Source organism: Taurulus bubalis (genome assembly GCF_910589615.1).
Source record: "Taurulus bubalis genome assembly, chromosome: 20".
Taxonomy (NCBI): Eukaryota; Metazoa; Chordata; class Actinopteri; order Perciformes; family Cottidae; genus Taurulus; species Taurulus bubalis.
In genome coordinates this window covers 6,253,382-6,272,702 of record NC_136608.1, presented here as the reverse complement: position 1 = coordinate 6,272,702, position 19,321 = coordinate 6,253,382, and the positions used below count along the sequence as shown (strand labels likewise).

Here is a 19,321-nt window from a genome sequence, read left to right as displayed (position 1 = left end):
AAGCCTTGACTAGCAATAAAACTGCAACACAAGGAGAACGATCCCAACTCCAAAACCACTCCAAAGAGCAATTATCCACTGTGTGTGTGTGTGTGTGTGTGTGTGTGTGTGTGTGTGTGTGTGTGTGTGTGTGTGTGTGTGTGTGTGTGTGTATGTGTGTGTGTGACTGCATATCAGCTTGTCATGGAAACCCAATATACTCTGAAACATCAACAATGAGAGAATATATAGAGTCACAGCTATTTATTTAACAGCACAGATTGAGAGAACTGTGCAGAGCAGTTCTCCCTGATGATTACCGTCAATTTGAAACATGTAGATTTTGCAACTGTAATGCAGGACAATGTCTTGGATAATTGTTGCTTTGACTCCGTGCAACTGGTCCACTTACAGTAGGCTGAGTCGTTACCTGTTACCTGCAGCTCAATCAACAACAAATACCATCAACTTTCACCACCCATGCAACACTGGTGCTATGTATGAATATGAACATGCAACATAATGTATCAGTATATTAGACTCAGTTCAAAAAAGAATGTCCTAAGATAAAATAACATGTTTAAGCTAAAAGGCATGAGAAAATATGGAACCTAACCCTTGAACCCCTGTTCACTGTTTGTTTTGTCTATTTTTCAGGGCAGCAGAAACAAGCTATAAACACAACATATTGACAAGATGTTGAAACGGAGCAACATTAGGATTAATTCAGTGGTGTTTATGTCCAGCTGATGGAGGTAAGTCCAGCAGTAGTTCACCTTTTAGCTCTGATTTTGGTCTCCACCCGCTCCTTAAGAAAATATCTGGCTCTGTAGCTCTGAAATGCTTCACTATGTTCACTAGCTAGCCGCGAACTGCTGTCTCCATAATCAATTGTTTATATATATATATATAAAATATTGAATACAGCAGCTTTAAAATATATATATATTATTTGTCTCTATTTTAAAAGTTTAAAAGTGTGAAAAGTTTTGGAAATATTGCAGCGAGAGCCGTATTATTTGAGTTCACCAACAGCTCAGTTACAGCCCAGCAGCGGTGGAACGCAAAAGAGACACACACAGCATATTTAAAAAGTACTTCAAGCTATGCTGTGAAGTAATTTGCACGTATGTTCTGATGATTAAATTCCTGCCCTGTAAACAGCATCAGAGTGAGAGCCACGGAGGAGCGGCAGGAGCAGAAAGAGTGAACTTTTGGTACTCGCTAGTGATAAGAGCCAGCTAAGCCTGTCTGGGAATGCTGTCTGTACAGCCTCGCCATAAATATCATAGCTCATATTAGCCAGTGTAACACTTTTAACCTGTCGAACATCGAGCATGTGCGCAGCGAGAGTCAGCATTCTGAAAATACTGGAAACACACGGGCATGTTATGTCTGCAGTCTGTATTTGGCAGCATACGGATGGATCACATGGAACTTAATTATAGTTTATTCATAGCTGCGGTTTACACTTAATTGGTGTTTCACTCATGAGCATTTTTTCATACCTTATTCATTTTGAAAGATAGCCAGTGAAACGTGAACACACGTATGATTGATATTTCTGCGAGTTCCTTCTTGTTTTTAAGGCTTCAGATGTGAAATCATATCAACTAATAATATTCACAAAACTCTGCTGCCTGGAACTGCAGGATTATGGGAATGGAACAGATGGGAAGCAGTCAGGAAATCACTTCATCAGTCACCACTCAGAACCAAATTAAAAGGGGTTGCATCGTGGAGTTTGACGAGCAACAGCTACTATATAACCACTGTGTTTAAGTCTGGTTTACAGTGTTAAATAAAGTTTGATGAAACATGTGTGACTCAAGGTCCATTTACTCTTGTTTTCCCAGAGATTTCAACAGCACCTCAATCTCTCTTGGAGCATGGACCTTGAGTTAGGATCTTTCTGTCCAACTACTATTTCTAAGGTCCTGAATCAACCTTCATCTTTCTAGGCAAAACCTCTATTATAAAATAATATTTTCTTAAAATTGATGTATTTTGGTGAGATTATGGCTGTGGTTATGGTAAGTTTCAATGGAAATATAATAAATTGAGCATTCCTTATCTATTCTGCATCTATTCTATCCTGTGAAATCCATGCAGGTGGCTTGGCAGACATAATCATGATGTGACTGACATCCTGCCCAGTGTCCAGCTAAATAACATCATTTCCTGTAGTTAGCACACATCAAAACCTCCTGCTGCGCCAATAATACCCATCTCCACACTTCATCTGTGTGTTTGTGTTTCCTGTTTAGATTTGTCTAGCTGACACATTCGACTGTCCTTGAGGCTCTGCACCAAGGAATTTAAAAAATGTCTTTATCGTTCCACTTCTATTGTGTAACACCCCTAACAGCGGTACGGACATATGCCCATTATCAAAAAACACACGCACGCACATTCAGAGTAGCTTTCTTATTTGTCTGCCCCCCACAGATGCACACACACGCACAGACAGCTTTTCCAACCGACCCAGATCCCTGCAACAATGGCAAGTCCATGTCTGTTGTCATGCCAACCCTCCCCCGACCTTTGACCTCTGTTTTTTAGCAGAGGCACCCTGGTTCTTCTGAAGAGAGCAGCAGCGGATTTTAAAGAGGGGCACCCATAAAACCCTGCACAACTTCAACCGCGTCATCATCTGACCCAGTAAATCCCCGCCTGTGCGTGTCCGTGTGTGTATAGTGTGAGTGTGCCGTTGGGACCGTTAAAAAACAACAACTGAGGGCTCATGTGGGACAAACAACCCTGCATTGGGCTATTTGTGAAAGTACTATAAGTCTCTTTTTCTCGGTTTTTAGTAGCAACAAGCTAGTTTCAAACTAGTGATTCGTGTTGCAACATTAAATAATGTCTTAGGTAATAGGCATCTGTAGCTCTGTTCAATCAAGAGAAACCATAAAAAGAAAGCCACAAGCATCACAAGTTGTAACATAACTACCAAAAACAGTTTAAAGGGGCGTATTACTTTGTTTTATTTAGATATGCATAGGTTTAGAGTTCGTACATTTCAGATTATGACAACCTAAATACTATTTGGTAATTTAGGTGTTATTTTTGTGAAATGCAATTTTAAATCTGACTAGTTTACATTAAGTGTCCGGTCAGATGTGATGACTTTATTCCATTTCCATTTCGCCTTGCAGCATTCACACCAGGCCAATATATCCTTGTAAGAACTAGTTTGTGTGGTGCAACATTTTTTATATTTACATATGCATTACTCTCTAATTAAACAGTCTAAAATTAACTTCCGTTGTTTGTAGTATATTGTGTTGTTTTTGTGAAATACAATTTTAAATCATACTAGTTTTCATCTTTATGAAGTGATCAACTTCTTATACTCTTCAATCAAAACATGAAACAAAGCAAACATTCGCTTTGCCGGTTAGTATAGTGAGCTCCACAACAGTTAACAGGTTGTAGATATTATTTTACGTGTATAATCTCTATGTCAGAACGTGTTCGTAAACACTTATCTTAATTTATATATCCTAACTGGACCAACTGGCTACTGATCTCTAAAACATAACGCCTATCAATCACCAGTAGCCACCATGACCAAATCTCTTTATTCATAGCTGAAGCCCCTGGAAAGCTCCCAGAAAGATAAAACATGGACGGAGACGGAAACATTATTTATGTGCGTGTTTGCATGACATGAATCTGGATTACATCAGTTTGAGAATTGGGCTCTGATCTTCTTTCTTGTCTCTCACTGTGCTATGCAAGCAATGCTACCGACACACAAGTGTGTGTGCGAGAGCTCCTGCGTGCATGGCGGGCGTATGTGTGCGACTCCATTCACTTCGTCCATGCATTCACATGTCAACACATCTGATCTATTGTGAGAACAGTACTGCTTTCTACCATATACATTTCCACTGAGCCCTGCGGCAACTGATGTGGGATTAAATTACCATCAGTCAATCTGACTTCTGATCGTTCAGCGCATGAAGTAAAGCTGACCTTGTGTCAGTGCTCCGGTCGGCCTCGGGTTAATTTAACGGAATGTCTCACCAGCTTTGCAAATCACTGGTCTGTATTAAGACTGGCATTGGTTCTTTACACGTTCTGTAAGGATACAGAGCGTGTGTGTGTGTGTGTGTGTGTGTGACAGAAGCAAAGCGGAAGCCTGTAGGATCAGTAACGCTAAATAAATCAGAAAAGAAAACTTGTGCAGAACTTGAACAAAGCCGGAAAATTATTCGGACGTGTAAATTAATCTCTCGTTGCCATGGAAACACCCCTACAAATACCAGGCAGCCGAAAAGACAAACGGAACAAAGACGTGTTCAGTGCCGACGGACTGCGACCTGCAAATAATACCTGTGGTAGTTAGGGGGCTTGCAGCAACGTTATCAGACTTTAAGCTATTGTCTCTAGCGTCATAAAGGCCGTGCTGTTAAACAGAAAGGGCTCACAGCCTAAATACACCTCAAACAATAGATACACATGTGACCCTGCGGCTAACATGCTCCAGTACGATAGCCTGATTCATCACCTCTGATGAAAAGGTTCCTGTCAGGGCTAACAAGTATGCTATGGGCTCTATAGCTGGTGGTGAGAAAGAGGTGAACAACCTGTGAAATGTGACACGGTGTGCATTGTAGGCTCGCGTTAGGCCAAGAAGCCTAAAACACACAAAGCTGCTGCCGAAATACGACGCTGGAAGTCTTGGGTTTACACCAGGGATGCTACGACTGTCAGCGTCGGAATCATGAAGGAAGAGAAGGAGATACGGGAAGGAATGAATAGAGGGATCGATGTCTTTTTGTCAGAGCATAGCATTGCACATGCATACCAGTTAGCGTGTTAGCTTTGAAAGGCTATGTCCACATGTCCACGAGGCTTGTGTTGATTCGCCTCACTTGGGGAAGATGGCAAATGTATCGCAAATGGGTCAAATTGATCCTCATCCAAGTGACGATGAAGATAATCATCGCATTAGCAATGCCATACTAAAACTCAGCTTGACATGAGCATTTCTGAGCATTTCTATTATGGTAGACCACTGACAATTTCACATGCAGAAATAAATGATTGGATCTGCTTGTATCTTATTTCCCGTTTGGTTAAATGTTATAAGAATAATCCCCGCAGGCTCTGGAAGTCTGTTGGAAAGTAACACCAGCACTTGACTGCATTGTAAGCCCTTCTAATACAATATTACAACAGAAGTGGATACATGAACCAGGTTGTGAAATAATTGCCGTCTCTCGTCTGGGATTGGACTTCGCACAGAAGCAAGAAGAACATCGTGGGAACGTCTTGAAACACTGACATGTCTTGCGGTTAAAAAACACAACAAAGAAATCCTTTCGTTTCAATTGAGATAGTGACATCATGACATCATTCCCACATATGTAGGCAATCTACTCTCGACTAAGAATATATACTTGAGCTTGAAAATACCGCAGATGAACTTTTGACCCTTGAAGCCGCAGCCAGGCCCCCGCGCTCCTTTCAGAAGAGCTGTACCATAATTCAGTGTCGAAGGCTAAAGCGGAGGGTTGAGCCGGTGTCAGCGTTAACGTCATTAGTCAAACCTGCACCGTCTGACTCGGCAGCCTCAAAGAAAGCCACAGTTCACACATTTTGCTCCCACGATACGACTCCTGAACTTATAAATACCGGCTAAGTGTGATCTCGATGGGTTGTGCAGTTCAAGAGGAAACAAATGCAACATTCAACTTGATATTTCTACATTACAAACTCTCCAAAGCAAACTCTGGAGGGTCAGCATCTCATGCTTCACCCCTTATCTCACGTATGTCAAGTGCAATTTTCACTGGAGGAGGCGGAGGAGGAGGAGGAGGAGGAGGAGGAGGAGGAGGAGCAGCGGTCGATCGGGTGATTAAGTTCCTTACCTTGTTGTAGTAATGGAGCTGGACAGAGTGCCACTGGCCGTCACTGACCCCGCCAGGGATGTAGGGAGACACTGTGGTCTTTGTCTCACCTGGAGGGAAGAAGGGCGGAGAAGGGAAGAGAGTGGAGGTTAAACCAGTGCCAGTGTGGGATGTAGGGTAGAGGAGAGGAATTAAGAGAGGATGGTAAAGGAAGAAGAAAAGGAGTAAACAGAAGAAGTTCATTATGAATATATTGTAATTTAAATGGTTGAACGCTGCTGCTGCTGAATGCTCACATGACTTTCTACAGGTTATTGATGAATTACCTTTAAAGGCAAACTTGACATGACACACACACACACACCATGATCATAAATCAACTGGCAAAGCCAGTATAAATCTGTCGTATCAATGGCTCTCTGTGAGAAGATTGCGCAGCACAAAGGCACCAGATTTGCTGAGGGTTTACTCTGTTTGTCAAGGGCAGGAGCCGCCTGGGCAGGAATCCACTGCTCTGGAAATCAGCAAACAGCACGGCAACACTTGCAACTAATGTGTGTGTGTTCGTTTGACAGAGAGGGTTAATAAGTGACGCCTCAGTTTTCTGGGTGTGCACGTGAGAAGAATGTTTTTTAAAAGAGGGCGAAGTGTGTGGCAGTGACCGTGTGTCCTACTTCAGCGATGTGTTTGTTTACCATACTTCATTAAGACAGGAGAGCAACAGAAACACTGCAACAATCTTCTCCAACTCGTCTCTCTTCTACGCATGACTCATAATTTGAGTCTTTATTTTAATGAGTCATGCATTCAACGTTTAATCATATTTTAAGATTTGTGGGGCACATGAGCTTGGCTCGGCTCCCGAACCGCTTTCACCCAATGTAATCATATTGAGCTGGATTCCTCCCAGCATGGAATCATGGGAAAGTACGCCTGCTCTGAAAACAACAGTCACCAGCCCAAAGAACATGCGTTTGATCTGCTTTCCAACAGTTGCCAGTTTGAATAATGACCGTGGGTGTGTTTGATTCAGTGGTGTACTTGAGTACAATTTTGAAGTATTTTTACTTCACTTGAGTATTTCCATTTTCTGCTTCTTTGTACAATTCAGAAGCCAATATATTTAACTTTTTACTCCTCTGCATTTGTCTGACAGCTTCAGTCACTTAATAATACAAAATATAGTCAACAAATAGAATACGATGTATCATATTGGATTAGATTAATAAGGGGGAAGATTCACAAACTAGCATAGAGTACCACTAATTAAACTTTGAAAACTGCGACATTAAAGGGATGTGTACATTAATGCATTGATAATGATAGTACATTATTCTGAACAATGAGCACTTTTCGATGGAGATACTTTAACACTTTTACTTTATTGATTTGATTGATTTATAGAGTATTTCTCCACTGTTGTTTTTTCTACTTCTACTTTAGTAAAAGATCTGAGAACTTTTGCCAATGCTGGTTTGATTGCATATGAGCTGTATGTGTGCATGTGTGTTTGTGCGTTTGTGTGTGTATTTGCATATGTGTAAGAGCATGCGTGCTTTAAAAACGTTGCATTGGTTGGGAACAAGTTTTGAGTGTGTGTGTCTATGCAGTCGGTGTTCTTTGGCCACTAAATGGCATGAATCAGTCATCATGAACACACGCGCACACACACAAAAAGTGCATGTTGATAAGAGTTATTTAGTCGGCTCTTTGTATCTAAAGTCACTTTAGATAAAGTGCACTTGCACTTGTGTTAATCTACTTACAATGCAGCTGATATTAACAACAATTACTTGAAGCGGTCACCACACACACACACACACACACACACACACACACACACACACACACACACACACACACACACACACACACACACACACACACACACACACACACACACACACTATGGGAACTAACCTCCAGAGAAGGTGAGCTGAACCTGCTCGTCAATGATCTCCAGAGCGATGAAGTCGTGTTTTTCATTGAATCTGCCGTTGTAGAGGAGCAGAGCCTTCCTCTCTCTGGTAGCAAACCTGTAGAGGCAGATGGGATTTTAGAGATTATTTTTAGATTAATTTCTTTCTTTTCATATATATATATATATATATATATATATATATATATATATATATATATATATATATATATATATATATATCTGTAAAAACAGTGCGACTTACATTGGAAATCAACCAAAAAAAATGAGGTATGTGGTAGCTTATTACAGTTTGGGTCTCAATTAAAAAAATTCATATAAGGGATTTATTTCTCCAATTTCAAAGCCCAAAATGAGAAATATAAAACAATGTATATTCAGGTTTCTCACCCACAAAGGGTTGAGTGGATTCCAACTGTTTTTCTCTGCTCTAGCTCACGTTTCCTGTCACATTTCTAATCACCTATCCAACTCAAACAGAAAGGGACTGAGCGGATGAAGGCCTCGCAGATAGCATTATGATGAAAGGGCCGAGGGGACTCTTGAGGAAAAGTCACTTGGAAAGGAAAGGCAGGATGTGTAAGAGCCGGCGGAGTGCAGACAGGAAACAGTTCCCCTGCCTTGGATGATGCATGAGTGCGTCCACGTGTGAGGAGGGGGAGAAAGACCTGGCAAATACCTACTGGTGAGTGCGCTCCACGAGGGCACAAAGTTCACATTGCTCTTTGTGCGCCTCTGTGTTAGGAGTGTAAGGTGAGGGCAGAGGAGTCAGCCGGCAGATGCCAGCGAGGAAGTCAGGATGGCTGTAGCCAAACACTGATAAGGGAAACACATCACACAGCCTTTCCTGTTTTCACCGCACTGCAAACCTTTCTCCCCGTCATGGCGTCGACAAACTCGCATCATCAAACTCGCATCATCAAACTCATCTCACCTATTACTGGTAACTGATAAAAAACATTCCTCATAATATTTACTGTGTCGCAAACTTGCTGAGCAAAGGTTATCTTCCTCCAGCGGTTTCACAAGCGCACCTCACAACGTTACACATTCAGTTGGATTGTGTGTGTGAGTGAGTGAGTGTGTGTGTGTGTGTGTGTGTGTGTGTGTGTGTGTGTGTGTGTGTGTGTGTGGCGTCTTTGCTTTTATGTGAGAGGAGGGAACCAGGTCACAATGGAAATGTGTGTACATGTATCGGCACGCCCCAGTTGACACACTTTACCTCACCGAACTCTGTTTTTATTTGTGCAGCAACACATTGCTACTACAGGTATCACAGAGGTGTGCTGCTGTTGTTATGCTGTGAAAAGGTGTGTGCAAAGAAAACAAATACATGGTATCCAGTAAGTTTAACAGCCTGGGATTACTTGAATTGGTGGTAAATAAATGAGTTTTTTTATAAATCATACTTTCTCATGGGCAACTTCAATTTTTATGAGTGATACTCGGAATTTAAAGAATCAGAGGACTGTCTTTTTTTAAGGCTAACGAGGCTGCAATCATTAGCATGGGACCTGTTAGCATTGGCCCGAGTCTTTTAGCATAAGACCATGCGCAGTATGCAACGTTAGCTGTCGAGTGCGTATTCAAGAGCCATTTTACATAACTCTTGTTTTAAAACAAGCTGGAATCATTTCAAAGTTAGCTAAACAGCTAAAGTAAACATATTTATTTTAGCTAGCTTTAGCTATTAAAATATGCCACTGAAGCCTGCTTTTCTCTGAGTCTTTTCCTTTCAAGTGAAGGGCCAATTTAAAAAATAAAAAATACTAAGGAATTAGAGTATAAAATTTGCCAGTGTTCTCATTGTATGTGTGTCGTGGGAGAGCTCAACTCTTGAAGGACTTAGCAACAGTGACTAAGGGGAACGAGGCTTAGCATGCGGTCCGTGTCCTTTGTGTTCGACATAACTGTGTGTCACTTTATTATTGGTAAATAAAAATAATAAAAAAGGAACAAAGAAAGGAAGAAGGGAAAGTACTCACGTGAAGGAGACGGTGAAGTGAAACCTTTGCCGCAGGCCTCTGAAGGTGATGAAGGACTGTCCGGGGAAGCTGCGGGTGGTCATCTCACAGTAGGGTTTCTCGAACTCCCCCGGTGAACACTGGCACATGAAACCGCCTGCGAGCCGGTTGACACACTTTCCGCCGTTCTTACACACACCGGGCTCACAGCGGCCGGACGATGCATTCACCTCGCAGTGCTCGCCTACGAGCAGAAAGGGGAATTATTGTATGTACTGTATGTCATTTTATTTATTTATTTTCCTCAAGTTGACATCTTCCCTGCTAGCCTCACACCTTGTCTGGATACGATGTGTGTATTGCAATGGCAGTGCATCTGAATGATACATTACTTGTCATAACAACATCTCATCAATTCCTTATCATCATTTCATCTTTTCTGTGAAGCGTGTTTTCCACCGTTGACTGAAAAACAGATCATCTGTTTGGAATCCAGTTGTTTCAACAAAACACCTTTGAATAGAAGCTCATACACATAACCCGTGCCTTCTCCTAATGAGTCTGCATCAGTGTTATGTTGTTACGGCCTTTTTTATATTTGTTATATATCCATCTCCATGGCAACAATGACAAAGCCCTGTTTATAGGTTTTTCTGTGAAGTGCAGGTCTTAGCCACAACATAATTTGGCCATATATGGAGAGAAGAGAGGAATAGGACGTAAAGAGGAGAAAGAAGGATGGAAAGGGAGTGACAAGAGGGGGGGGGGGGGGACTTAATGGAGAGCGGTTAAAAGGAAAAAGAAAGAAAATAGTGACAGAGGTGAGATCTTCCGCCATTAAGTCAAATCTGCAGCAAATACTTTTAAGCCATATAAAGATAATAAAAGTCTTTCTTAGCGTAACTCTAGCTTGGCTTTCATTAAGTCTTACATTATCTCTTGAATGAACATTCCTACAATTTGACTTCTCTCGCCCACTCTCCCTCAACCACTCCTTCGTCTACTTTAACGAGCCATGTCCAACATTTACCAGAATAATCAAGCAAACGTTCTGTTTCCCATTCAGATTGGACATATGCATCTACTTTATAGGTCTGTGTGATCAACCATCAGTGCATTGGTGCAACACACTGCATTCCCAACTGTCAGTGGAGAGATTTTGTCTGGGTTTTTACGAGGGATTTCTGCAAATATGACTGTTGAAAGAAATACAAAATAGGGATAAGCCCTTTGTTTCAGAGCGACCGATACTTAAAAAAAAATAACTTGACGTCATCAGAACCCTGTGGGTTTTTCCACCAATTTTAGCGTTTCTTTTGCTATTTACCACAAGTCTGTCCTTCCGTAAATATGTTGAAGGCCGCATGTTGATATGAAATGTATGATATTATATCATCTAATTCCGTTAATTGCTGCAGTGGGTCTGGCCATGGGAAATTCCTCCTAAATGTGACCATAGCTCGGTTTCCTGGCTCGGCCTGCAAACATTCCTCCACTAATACACCAGCAGACCTCTTCCTGACTGGAATCATATTTGTGATGGGTGCCTCTGTGTCCCATGCAGTGTTGTGTGTCAACCTGCTGTCCAGACAAGATCTCTCCACCCAGGATACACACACAGATCCCCAACACCACAGCCTGGAACCAGCTAATAGCCCCTCTCTCCTCAGTATAATCCTTTTTTTTTTCCGAGGGGGGAATTATAAGGATCTGTTTCCCTGTATTGTCGGAAACCCAAGGAGGATAGATCGGGCCCCCCTTGTCATCAGCCCAATAATGGCCCCTGATGGGCCCTGACAATCTGAAGTTGAACTGTGACCTTCAAAGAGGGGACACCGCGATGCAGGTAAGGGAAATATGATGGGTGAGAGGAGAAGACAGACATGGGGAGCAGGAGGAGAAGGCGAGAGAGGGCCGATGAGTGACAAAGGCAGGTATAATCAGGTAATTACATCAGATAAGATGGAGGAAGAGAAGCAGAGGAGAGGTAGAGTGTTGGGAGAGACAGAAGAGAAGCAGTCATGACGGCTGTCAGAGGCCCTCCCTGCTCTATTAGGGAGAGACAGAGACGCAGACACAGTCAGTCAGGTATCAGATGTACGAGGGGGAAGTTTGGGAGGAAGATCACTGACTGAAATATTTCGGAAAGTGATTTCAATGGGAATGATGAAAGCTTCCGAGGCTCATCTACCATGTGAATGCTGTGCAGAGTAACTGTGACTGTGCCAGCTTGCAGGCAGAGTTTAGAAGTCCACAACGCCAAATCAGTTTTTGATCAGTTAGAATATTCTGAAGTTTGGCTGCTAACTGGAAGGCTTCTTCTTCCCTTCCTGCATTTTTCTGTCGAGTCTTGACAATGTGTCTTCAGTTTTTGGCTCACTGATTACCTGAGAATCTGTATATTTACCAAGAGTCTTTAATCCCCCAAAATACCTGTTCCCCTCATGTATATTTCTCAAAAAACAATGACAGACTTTGAAACAACAGGCATGGATAGTATTACTTCCAAGCCGCACAGAAACAGTGTGGATTATACGGGGACAGATTTACATTTTCATGGTTATACTAATGAGGAATATATGCTTATATATGCTCGTGATTGCCTTAAGTTTAAAAAAACAAATTATTATTAAAGCTAATGTGGTTTGGCTGAATGGGTTAAGGTATATGTGAGATCTGGAAGTCAGCATTCCGAACACCTATATACAGCAATAAATCTACTGCATGTGTAAATGTGTGTGTGTGTGTGTGTGTGTGTGTGTGTGTGTGTGTGTGTGTGTGTGTGTGTGTGTGTGTGTGTGTGTGTGTGCGTTTGCAGGTGTCTATACTTGCGGTATGACAAAGCACGCTTCCCCTGCCTGTACTGAGGTCGACCTCAAACTACAACAATGGGTGCTGAGAGGTTTTACAACCTGTCAGTGCGGTTTAGCAAATTTTTTACCCGTCATTAAAGCCTTTGTCAGAAAGGTTATGAGCACGTACTTGTAAAAGACCTTTTTCTTCTGTGCTGAACTTATTACACACTTTGATTTAAAGCATTATATGATTTAAGCATGACATACAGTAGTGTAGTTGAGATACTTTTGTCCAATAATCTATTGTACTTTCAAAATAATACAAATAAATAAAAAGGTGTAAGAATTGACTTTACTTTGATAGTCTCACCACCTCTTTCAATATGATATGCAAGCTACAAATTATTTAGAAAATGTAGAGAAATATGAATGTGATTGCGAGGCAAATTCTGCCACCGTTAATTCTGTAGTTGGGTCTGAATGGAGTAATTTATTTTGATTTATTACATTTTTTTATTGCATTTAGAAGACTCACCGGTGAAGTCTTCCAGGCACTCGCAGGTGTACCCTCCCTCTCTGCTGCGGCACCTCCCGTTGTTCTTGCAGGGCCCCGAGTAGCAGAGGTCGATCTCGGTCTCGCAGTAGTCGCCGGTGAAACCGAGCGGACAGCGGCACCGCAGCCCGTTGATGGGGTGGATGGGCCGGAACAGAACCGTGTCGGAGGCGATGAAGGGAGGGGAGCTGTCGAACTTCAGCACCGACACACACTTCATGTAGTTCTCACAGGGCTCCCGCAGGCAGATGTTGTCGTCGAACGGCAACACCTGGAGAGGCAGAGGGGGAATGAGAGTTCAGCCAACGGCGAATTTGAATACTTTGCACTTGAACGTGCATTGACGCGCGTTACCTCCTGGGAGGATATCATCCTAAGCAGAGTCCTGTTGAGGTAGATCTGCTCCTGCAGATCCTCGGAGGGGAAGAACGCCCCTTTACCCGGGGCGCCTCCGGGCTGCAGCGCCGAGAAGGTCACGTTGAGGATGGAGCCCTGCACGTCGGTGTCGTTTTGGATGTTGAACACGAACACCGCCTCCCGTTTGGTGGAGAGCACGGCCGCCACGCCCTCCAGGAAGAGGCTGAGCAGGGGAGACAGGAAGCGCTCCTGGGACATGTTCTCCAGACGCACCGTGATGCTGTTGGTCAACATGTCGTCGGTGATGATGGTGACGCGCAGCGTGCAGAGGGCCACGGCGCGATGGAGGCCATCTGGAAGGGAGAGAGAGACGCCGTTTTAATGTTAAGGCCCTTCTACTTATTAGCAGCTCCAACGGCGACAGATTAAACACTGACATGTTTGACATGAGGCCAGGTTTCAGCAAGGTGAGTGCTTTCTGTGACGCAGCGCATGTCAACAAAGCAGATTAAGCCGACAACACACACACACACACACACACACACACACACACACACACACACACACACACACAGACAAGGGTGCAACTAAAAAGTTAAATAGTTGGAAAATGTCAAAATCAAAGTTCACTTGAAATAAAAGCAAAAAGAAGCAACTAATTGTAGATCTGCACCACAACACAAGCGTATTGATTGACTTCCTGTAGTAGTGTGTATATACATTTCTCACATACAGTATTTCTAAGCTATTATCAAGTTACACTGAGACTTGATTTACTGCCAAACTGCTCCCCTTTATGTCTCCGGACAACTGTCTCTGTCTCCTCCGCTCATGTTCCCGTCCACTCGTATCTATCATTAGCTTGTTTGTTCTTCCCACAGTGGCCTGAATATTATTTCCGAAAATCATGTCTACACCGTATTTGTTAATATCTAAATATTCATGTGAAGAAAAAAACCCAGCAGAGTATAAAAATAGAAGGGCTGATTTACCCCACAAAATGACATTTTCTTTGAACGGTAACATTGTGTTGCTGTGTGCAGCTTCAACCCAATACTGGTTGGACCCAATCCTATCTCGTGTGCCCTCTCGACCCTCTCTACGCCGCAGCTTAACAGATTGACTTGTGTACTTGTGTAACACTTTTGCCGCTAGATTGAATTAAGTAGTTGCCAGTCGGGGTGGATTCGGTCTGATTCAAGCTCCGGCTAAGAGTAATTGGATCAGTGTAGGATTTCTGCCCCCGGGGAGGGCTGGGTCTGGTGTTATACCTACTTCTGGCACAACTGTACACTCTGGTGCCTATGGATAGGAACAGAAGGCTATAGGCTGCAGAGGGCACGGACTGGGTGAAGTACAGCTGACAACAGGTGGTGAGGCCAGATGAAATTCGCAGGGGGCGGGGGGTAATGCTGTTGAAACGGGGAGATGGGTCGGATTGCACAGCTTTGCTGCACATGAGTGTGTCATGTGTGTCTGGGGAGGGGGATGGGCGGTTTCGGGGTGAAAGAAGAGTCATGGTGAGGTTCGGCCACAGGTGGCCTGTCGCTCTCAGACGTAGATGAGGTCATTTCTCAGGACCCTAGCTCTCCTCACACCGTCTATCAGCAGCAGGGTGTGGACAGGCCCGGCTAGTCTCGGGCTAACCGCTAACCAGACTGGAGGTCGACTCCAACTGCACGGGGACACGTGACTCACAGAGGCTCGGCTAGCTCGGTGCAGCTGGAGGGTTGCACACACACAAATGCAGACACACAACAATGAGTCCCTCCGCAGGACGGTGACAACAAGGAGCAGCTGTAACGCCTCCGCTCATTCAACAAGGTGCTGACTGTCTGTTGGCCTCTGTGCTGCACACCTGTCTCTCTCTCTCTCTCTCTGCAGGCTGGAGGAAACACCATTATCCCACTTGCTGCCAGAGATCCAACCAACTGACAGTTTTCGCTCTCTCTCACACACACACACACACACACACACACACACACACACACACACACACACACACACACACACACACACAAATAAATTCACTTCAGATGAGTCTGTAACCAAGTAGGTCTTGACACGATCTGTTACCACAACTGCTCACGGCTTCATTCTCATTTATTCATTCCCGTTTCGCATCCCAATAAACGAACCACACACATCGACAGCTGCGCTCTATGTAAAGCTTTTACGCCGTGACTGACACGGGACCTCATCACCTATTCTGCCAGCAAGCCGAGCTATTTGGTGACTGAGTAAACTACAGCAGATTAGCGCTCCGATACAGTCTGCGCTCCGAGAATTATTAGCTTCCCCCAGAGTGGGAAGGACTTTGCACTGTAGTGATGGAGGGGAGGACCACCAGCGCTGGATCCAAAAATGACAGAGCACGACAGAAAAAGATCACAGGGTCGTGGAAAGATGTGGAGCAGAATTTACCAGGCAGAAAAAAAGATGATGGGGTTGCTGAGAGAAATCTGATTGAGATTGCATTGGCTATGCAATCATGTGGCGCCTATTATAACGAAAGCAGTGTCAATTATTACATTCTGAAAGAGGATGGCAATATCTCTCACTCTCTTAAATACTTTATTTACAATGCCAAGAATTATTATTTGTACACTTGGACACATTTACAAGAAAGTAGTTTGTTTTCTTTCTCTTTTGGGGCATCCCACATGCTATTAATAGAAGGCCACCAGCTGCTGGCATGGGATCACACACACACACACACACACACACACACACACACACACACAGAGGATGGGTTGAACCGTGGAAAGGGTGTGTCACGGACAGACGCTACGGGAAACACATTCTATGTGAATAAGCATGCCAGCCCACACACACACACACACACACCCCCACACACACATAGCCGCCCACCAGCAGACACACGGGTTTAAAAGGACTTAATACTACTGAGTGTTTTAATAGGTTAATAGTTGACCCGCCGAGTAAAAACAAGCATCAAAGCTGCTGCGTAATCTCCACACTTTTGAAGTATCATGGTTGAACATTTTATTAGCTACACACACATCCTCTTATCTCCATTACCTGGCATGTTTACAAGCGTCCAGACACTCACTGGGTAGCCCTTGTAAAGATCAGCAATGTGTTTGCAGCACATTCCGGTTTGGTTATCGCCCTTTGACAGCCTTGAAGCGCTGATAAATGTAAATCTAATGATTAGGACGTGTGTAAAACACATCAACTGGTATCGGTGAATGTAGTAGGTGGTATTTAGTGAGGTGTAGGTGGATTCCTTATTGACAAAAACAAAAGGAGATGTGTCAACAGGCCACACAGTTGGAGTCCCACTGCAGGGCTGCAGAGGCGATAAGAGCTGTTAATGACCTGTGAAGCAAGCCCGCAAAGAATGACCACACACTCGTGCACACGCACAGAAAGCTAATAAATGTGTCTATCAAGTGTCAGTGTGCTGCCCTGACCACATAGGGCTGTCTAACACACACACACACACACACACACACACACACACACACACACACACACACACACACACACACACACACACACACACACACCCCTCCTGGGGATATCTAGTTAAATGTGCTCACCCTATTCACCTGTAGCGTCTTCAAATATCCCCAAATCTTTAAAAGACGTTTTCTCAAGATGAGCCAGAAAGCTCCACTTCAGCAGCACTTAGAGGGGTTTTACAGAGAGGTTTGTTGACACATCATTCACACCCTGATTTATAAAACAAGTTATTCCTAAAAAAACAAGGCAAACATTTTTTTATTTATTGGCTGTTGCCAGTATTTTCCAATTTATGAAGTAATGCAAAGATATAAAAAATGTCCTCTTAGGCTTAAATATGTCAACAAACTGAATAGATCTTCCTAGCTCCTTCTAAAATAATGCCACCATTAGAATAACGGAAACTATTCCTAAACACAGACACCTGTCTGAGTAACTCGCAATAAAAACAGCCTTATCAAGGACGCAATCATCCGTAGCTCTGAAGATTACACGCTATTTGTATTTGAAACTGGGAGCTTGTATTAGCAATGTATTCGTTATTTGCTTGACAACTCTGGTGGTCACCCACCTGCCCAACTCCAACGTGTAAAATCAACACCTGTGTTTAGTCAGTTAGTCAGAGGGACGGCCAATAAAACAGCGGAAAACAAACAAGACATTTGTAGTGACAGGTTTCAGCGAGGTGACAAGCCCACCAGAGAGACACTTTAACCCTTTCACACAACTCATGCCGTTCTTACACGCAACTGAAAGGCAGAAATTCAGATTATGTGTAATTCTAAGCTAAAAGGCCGCTGCTTTCATTTGATTCATTCTAGATGTTTCCACAGAAAACACCCATCCTGGTAGTATTCCTTCTTTCAGTAGCTCATTCTCATCTGATGAGGTTATTTCCACCCTGTTGACATTTATCATGACTAAAGAGAAAGGTAATAGAAAGCGTAAAGACGTTACAAGCCCAGGGGAGGCCCCCTCTATTATAAAAGGCAGGAAGCTTAAACGACAGGGCATTGTAAAAATGTGCTCTGCTATTTTTTCACCTTGCAACACTTTTTTTTTACTGCACAGTTAAAACTTTTACAGCAGAGCAACTAATGAAAACTGCTGTCAGGTGCTTTTAAAATCCCAAGAGAGCCCCCCCCGCCGTTCAAGGTTTTCAAATATTTCAATCAGTTCAAAACCTGTAACCTGAATGGCTTCCAGCCAATCGCTGAGCAGAAACTCAACCGTCAGCTCCACCTCATTGGACACGCCTGAACACTCTCAGCCTATTAGGAGGGGCGAGCAAACAAACAGCAAGCTTGAATTTAGAGGTGATCAAACACACACACACACACACACACACACACACACACACACACACACACACACACACACACACACACACACACACACTCTTTTCTCCTCCTCTTTCCTTCTCCGTTTGCAATAAAACAGCCCAGGAAACGGCCCAAAACAATCACTTTGCTTGACGCTGAGAGAAAAAAACTGAACATTCTTTCTCATCTTTCTCAGCTATTTCATCTCTCTTTGTGTGCCCATTCACCAATTAAAACATTTTACTTTTCCTCAAAGGAGGCATTGCCCTCTGCAGTAATTCCAACTGTTCTGTTCGGAGGCCAACAAGATGTCAAGGCTCATCTCCCTTTCTCTCTCTTTCTCTCTCACGGCAGCAAGCGCCAACATCAGATCACATATCAGCAGCTTGCAGACACGCTGATAGACATCCTGTATGCTGGAGGCAGAGGGAAATTGCCCCGCAAAAAAATCACACTGAAATTAACCTATAATCAAAGCACCGTCGATCAAAAGAGGTGAAGCCAAAACCGGCAGAAATAACGGAAGTATCAAACTTTCATTTCTACAAACTATTAGACAGCTACAGAATTGACCCTCTCTTTGCTACCATTTTTTACCATATAGCCCTAAAAAGAGAAGAAAATAAATGTAAAGTCAAGAAAGATAGCAAAGAAACGCTGGCCACAGTTGTGTCAGGATGTGATGACACATCATCAATTACTGCTTTCTTAAAACAACAGTTCGGCATAAGGGAAATATGTTTACTCGAATTAGAGGAGAATATTGACATCAATCTCATTTTTGTTTGTCAATCACGAAGCTACAGCCAGCTAGCTGAGGAAAAAGACTGGGAAAAGCAGCGCTCTGTGGAAAGGTTTAAAGTTCAAACGGTTCAAAGACTGAAGTGGAAGAAAGACAGGGTACAGATGGTTCTGTTAACTTGTGGACAGAGCCAGGATAGCTGTCTCCATCTGTCTTTATGCTAAGCTAACTGGCTCCAGCTTCATATCTCGCAGACAGATATGAGAGTGGTATCAATCTTCTTCTTCAAGGAAAGCTTATCAGTGTATTTTCCTAAATTA

General features: G+C 43.2%; 1 protein-coding gene across 1 annotated transcript in view; it reads right to left on the bottom strand.

Annotated features, from left to right (window-relative positions):
- celsr1a (cadherin EGF LAG seven-pass G-type receptor 1a) overlaps positions 1 to 19,321 on the bottom strand; it is an 82,929-nt gene that overhangs the window by 36,421 nt on the left and 27,187 nt on the right. The window contains exons 2-6 of the mRNA XM_079236217.1: positions 13,446 to 13,801; positions 13,074 to 13,362; positions 9,765 to 9,987; positions 7,761 to 7,876; positions 5,862 to 5,950 (exon numbers count right to left, since the gene is read on the bottom strand). Of these exons, the coding sequence (XP_079092343.1) occupies positions 5,862 to 5,950; positions 7,761 to 7,876; positions 9,765 to 9,987; positions 13,074 to 13,362; positions 13,446 to 13,801 (1,073 nt within the window). The remainder of the gene's footprint in view (positions 1 to 5,861; positions 5,951 to 7,760; positions 7,877 to 9,764; positions 9,988 to 13,073; positions 13,363 to 13,445; positions 13,802 to 19,321) is intronic.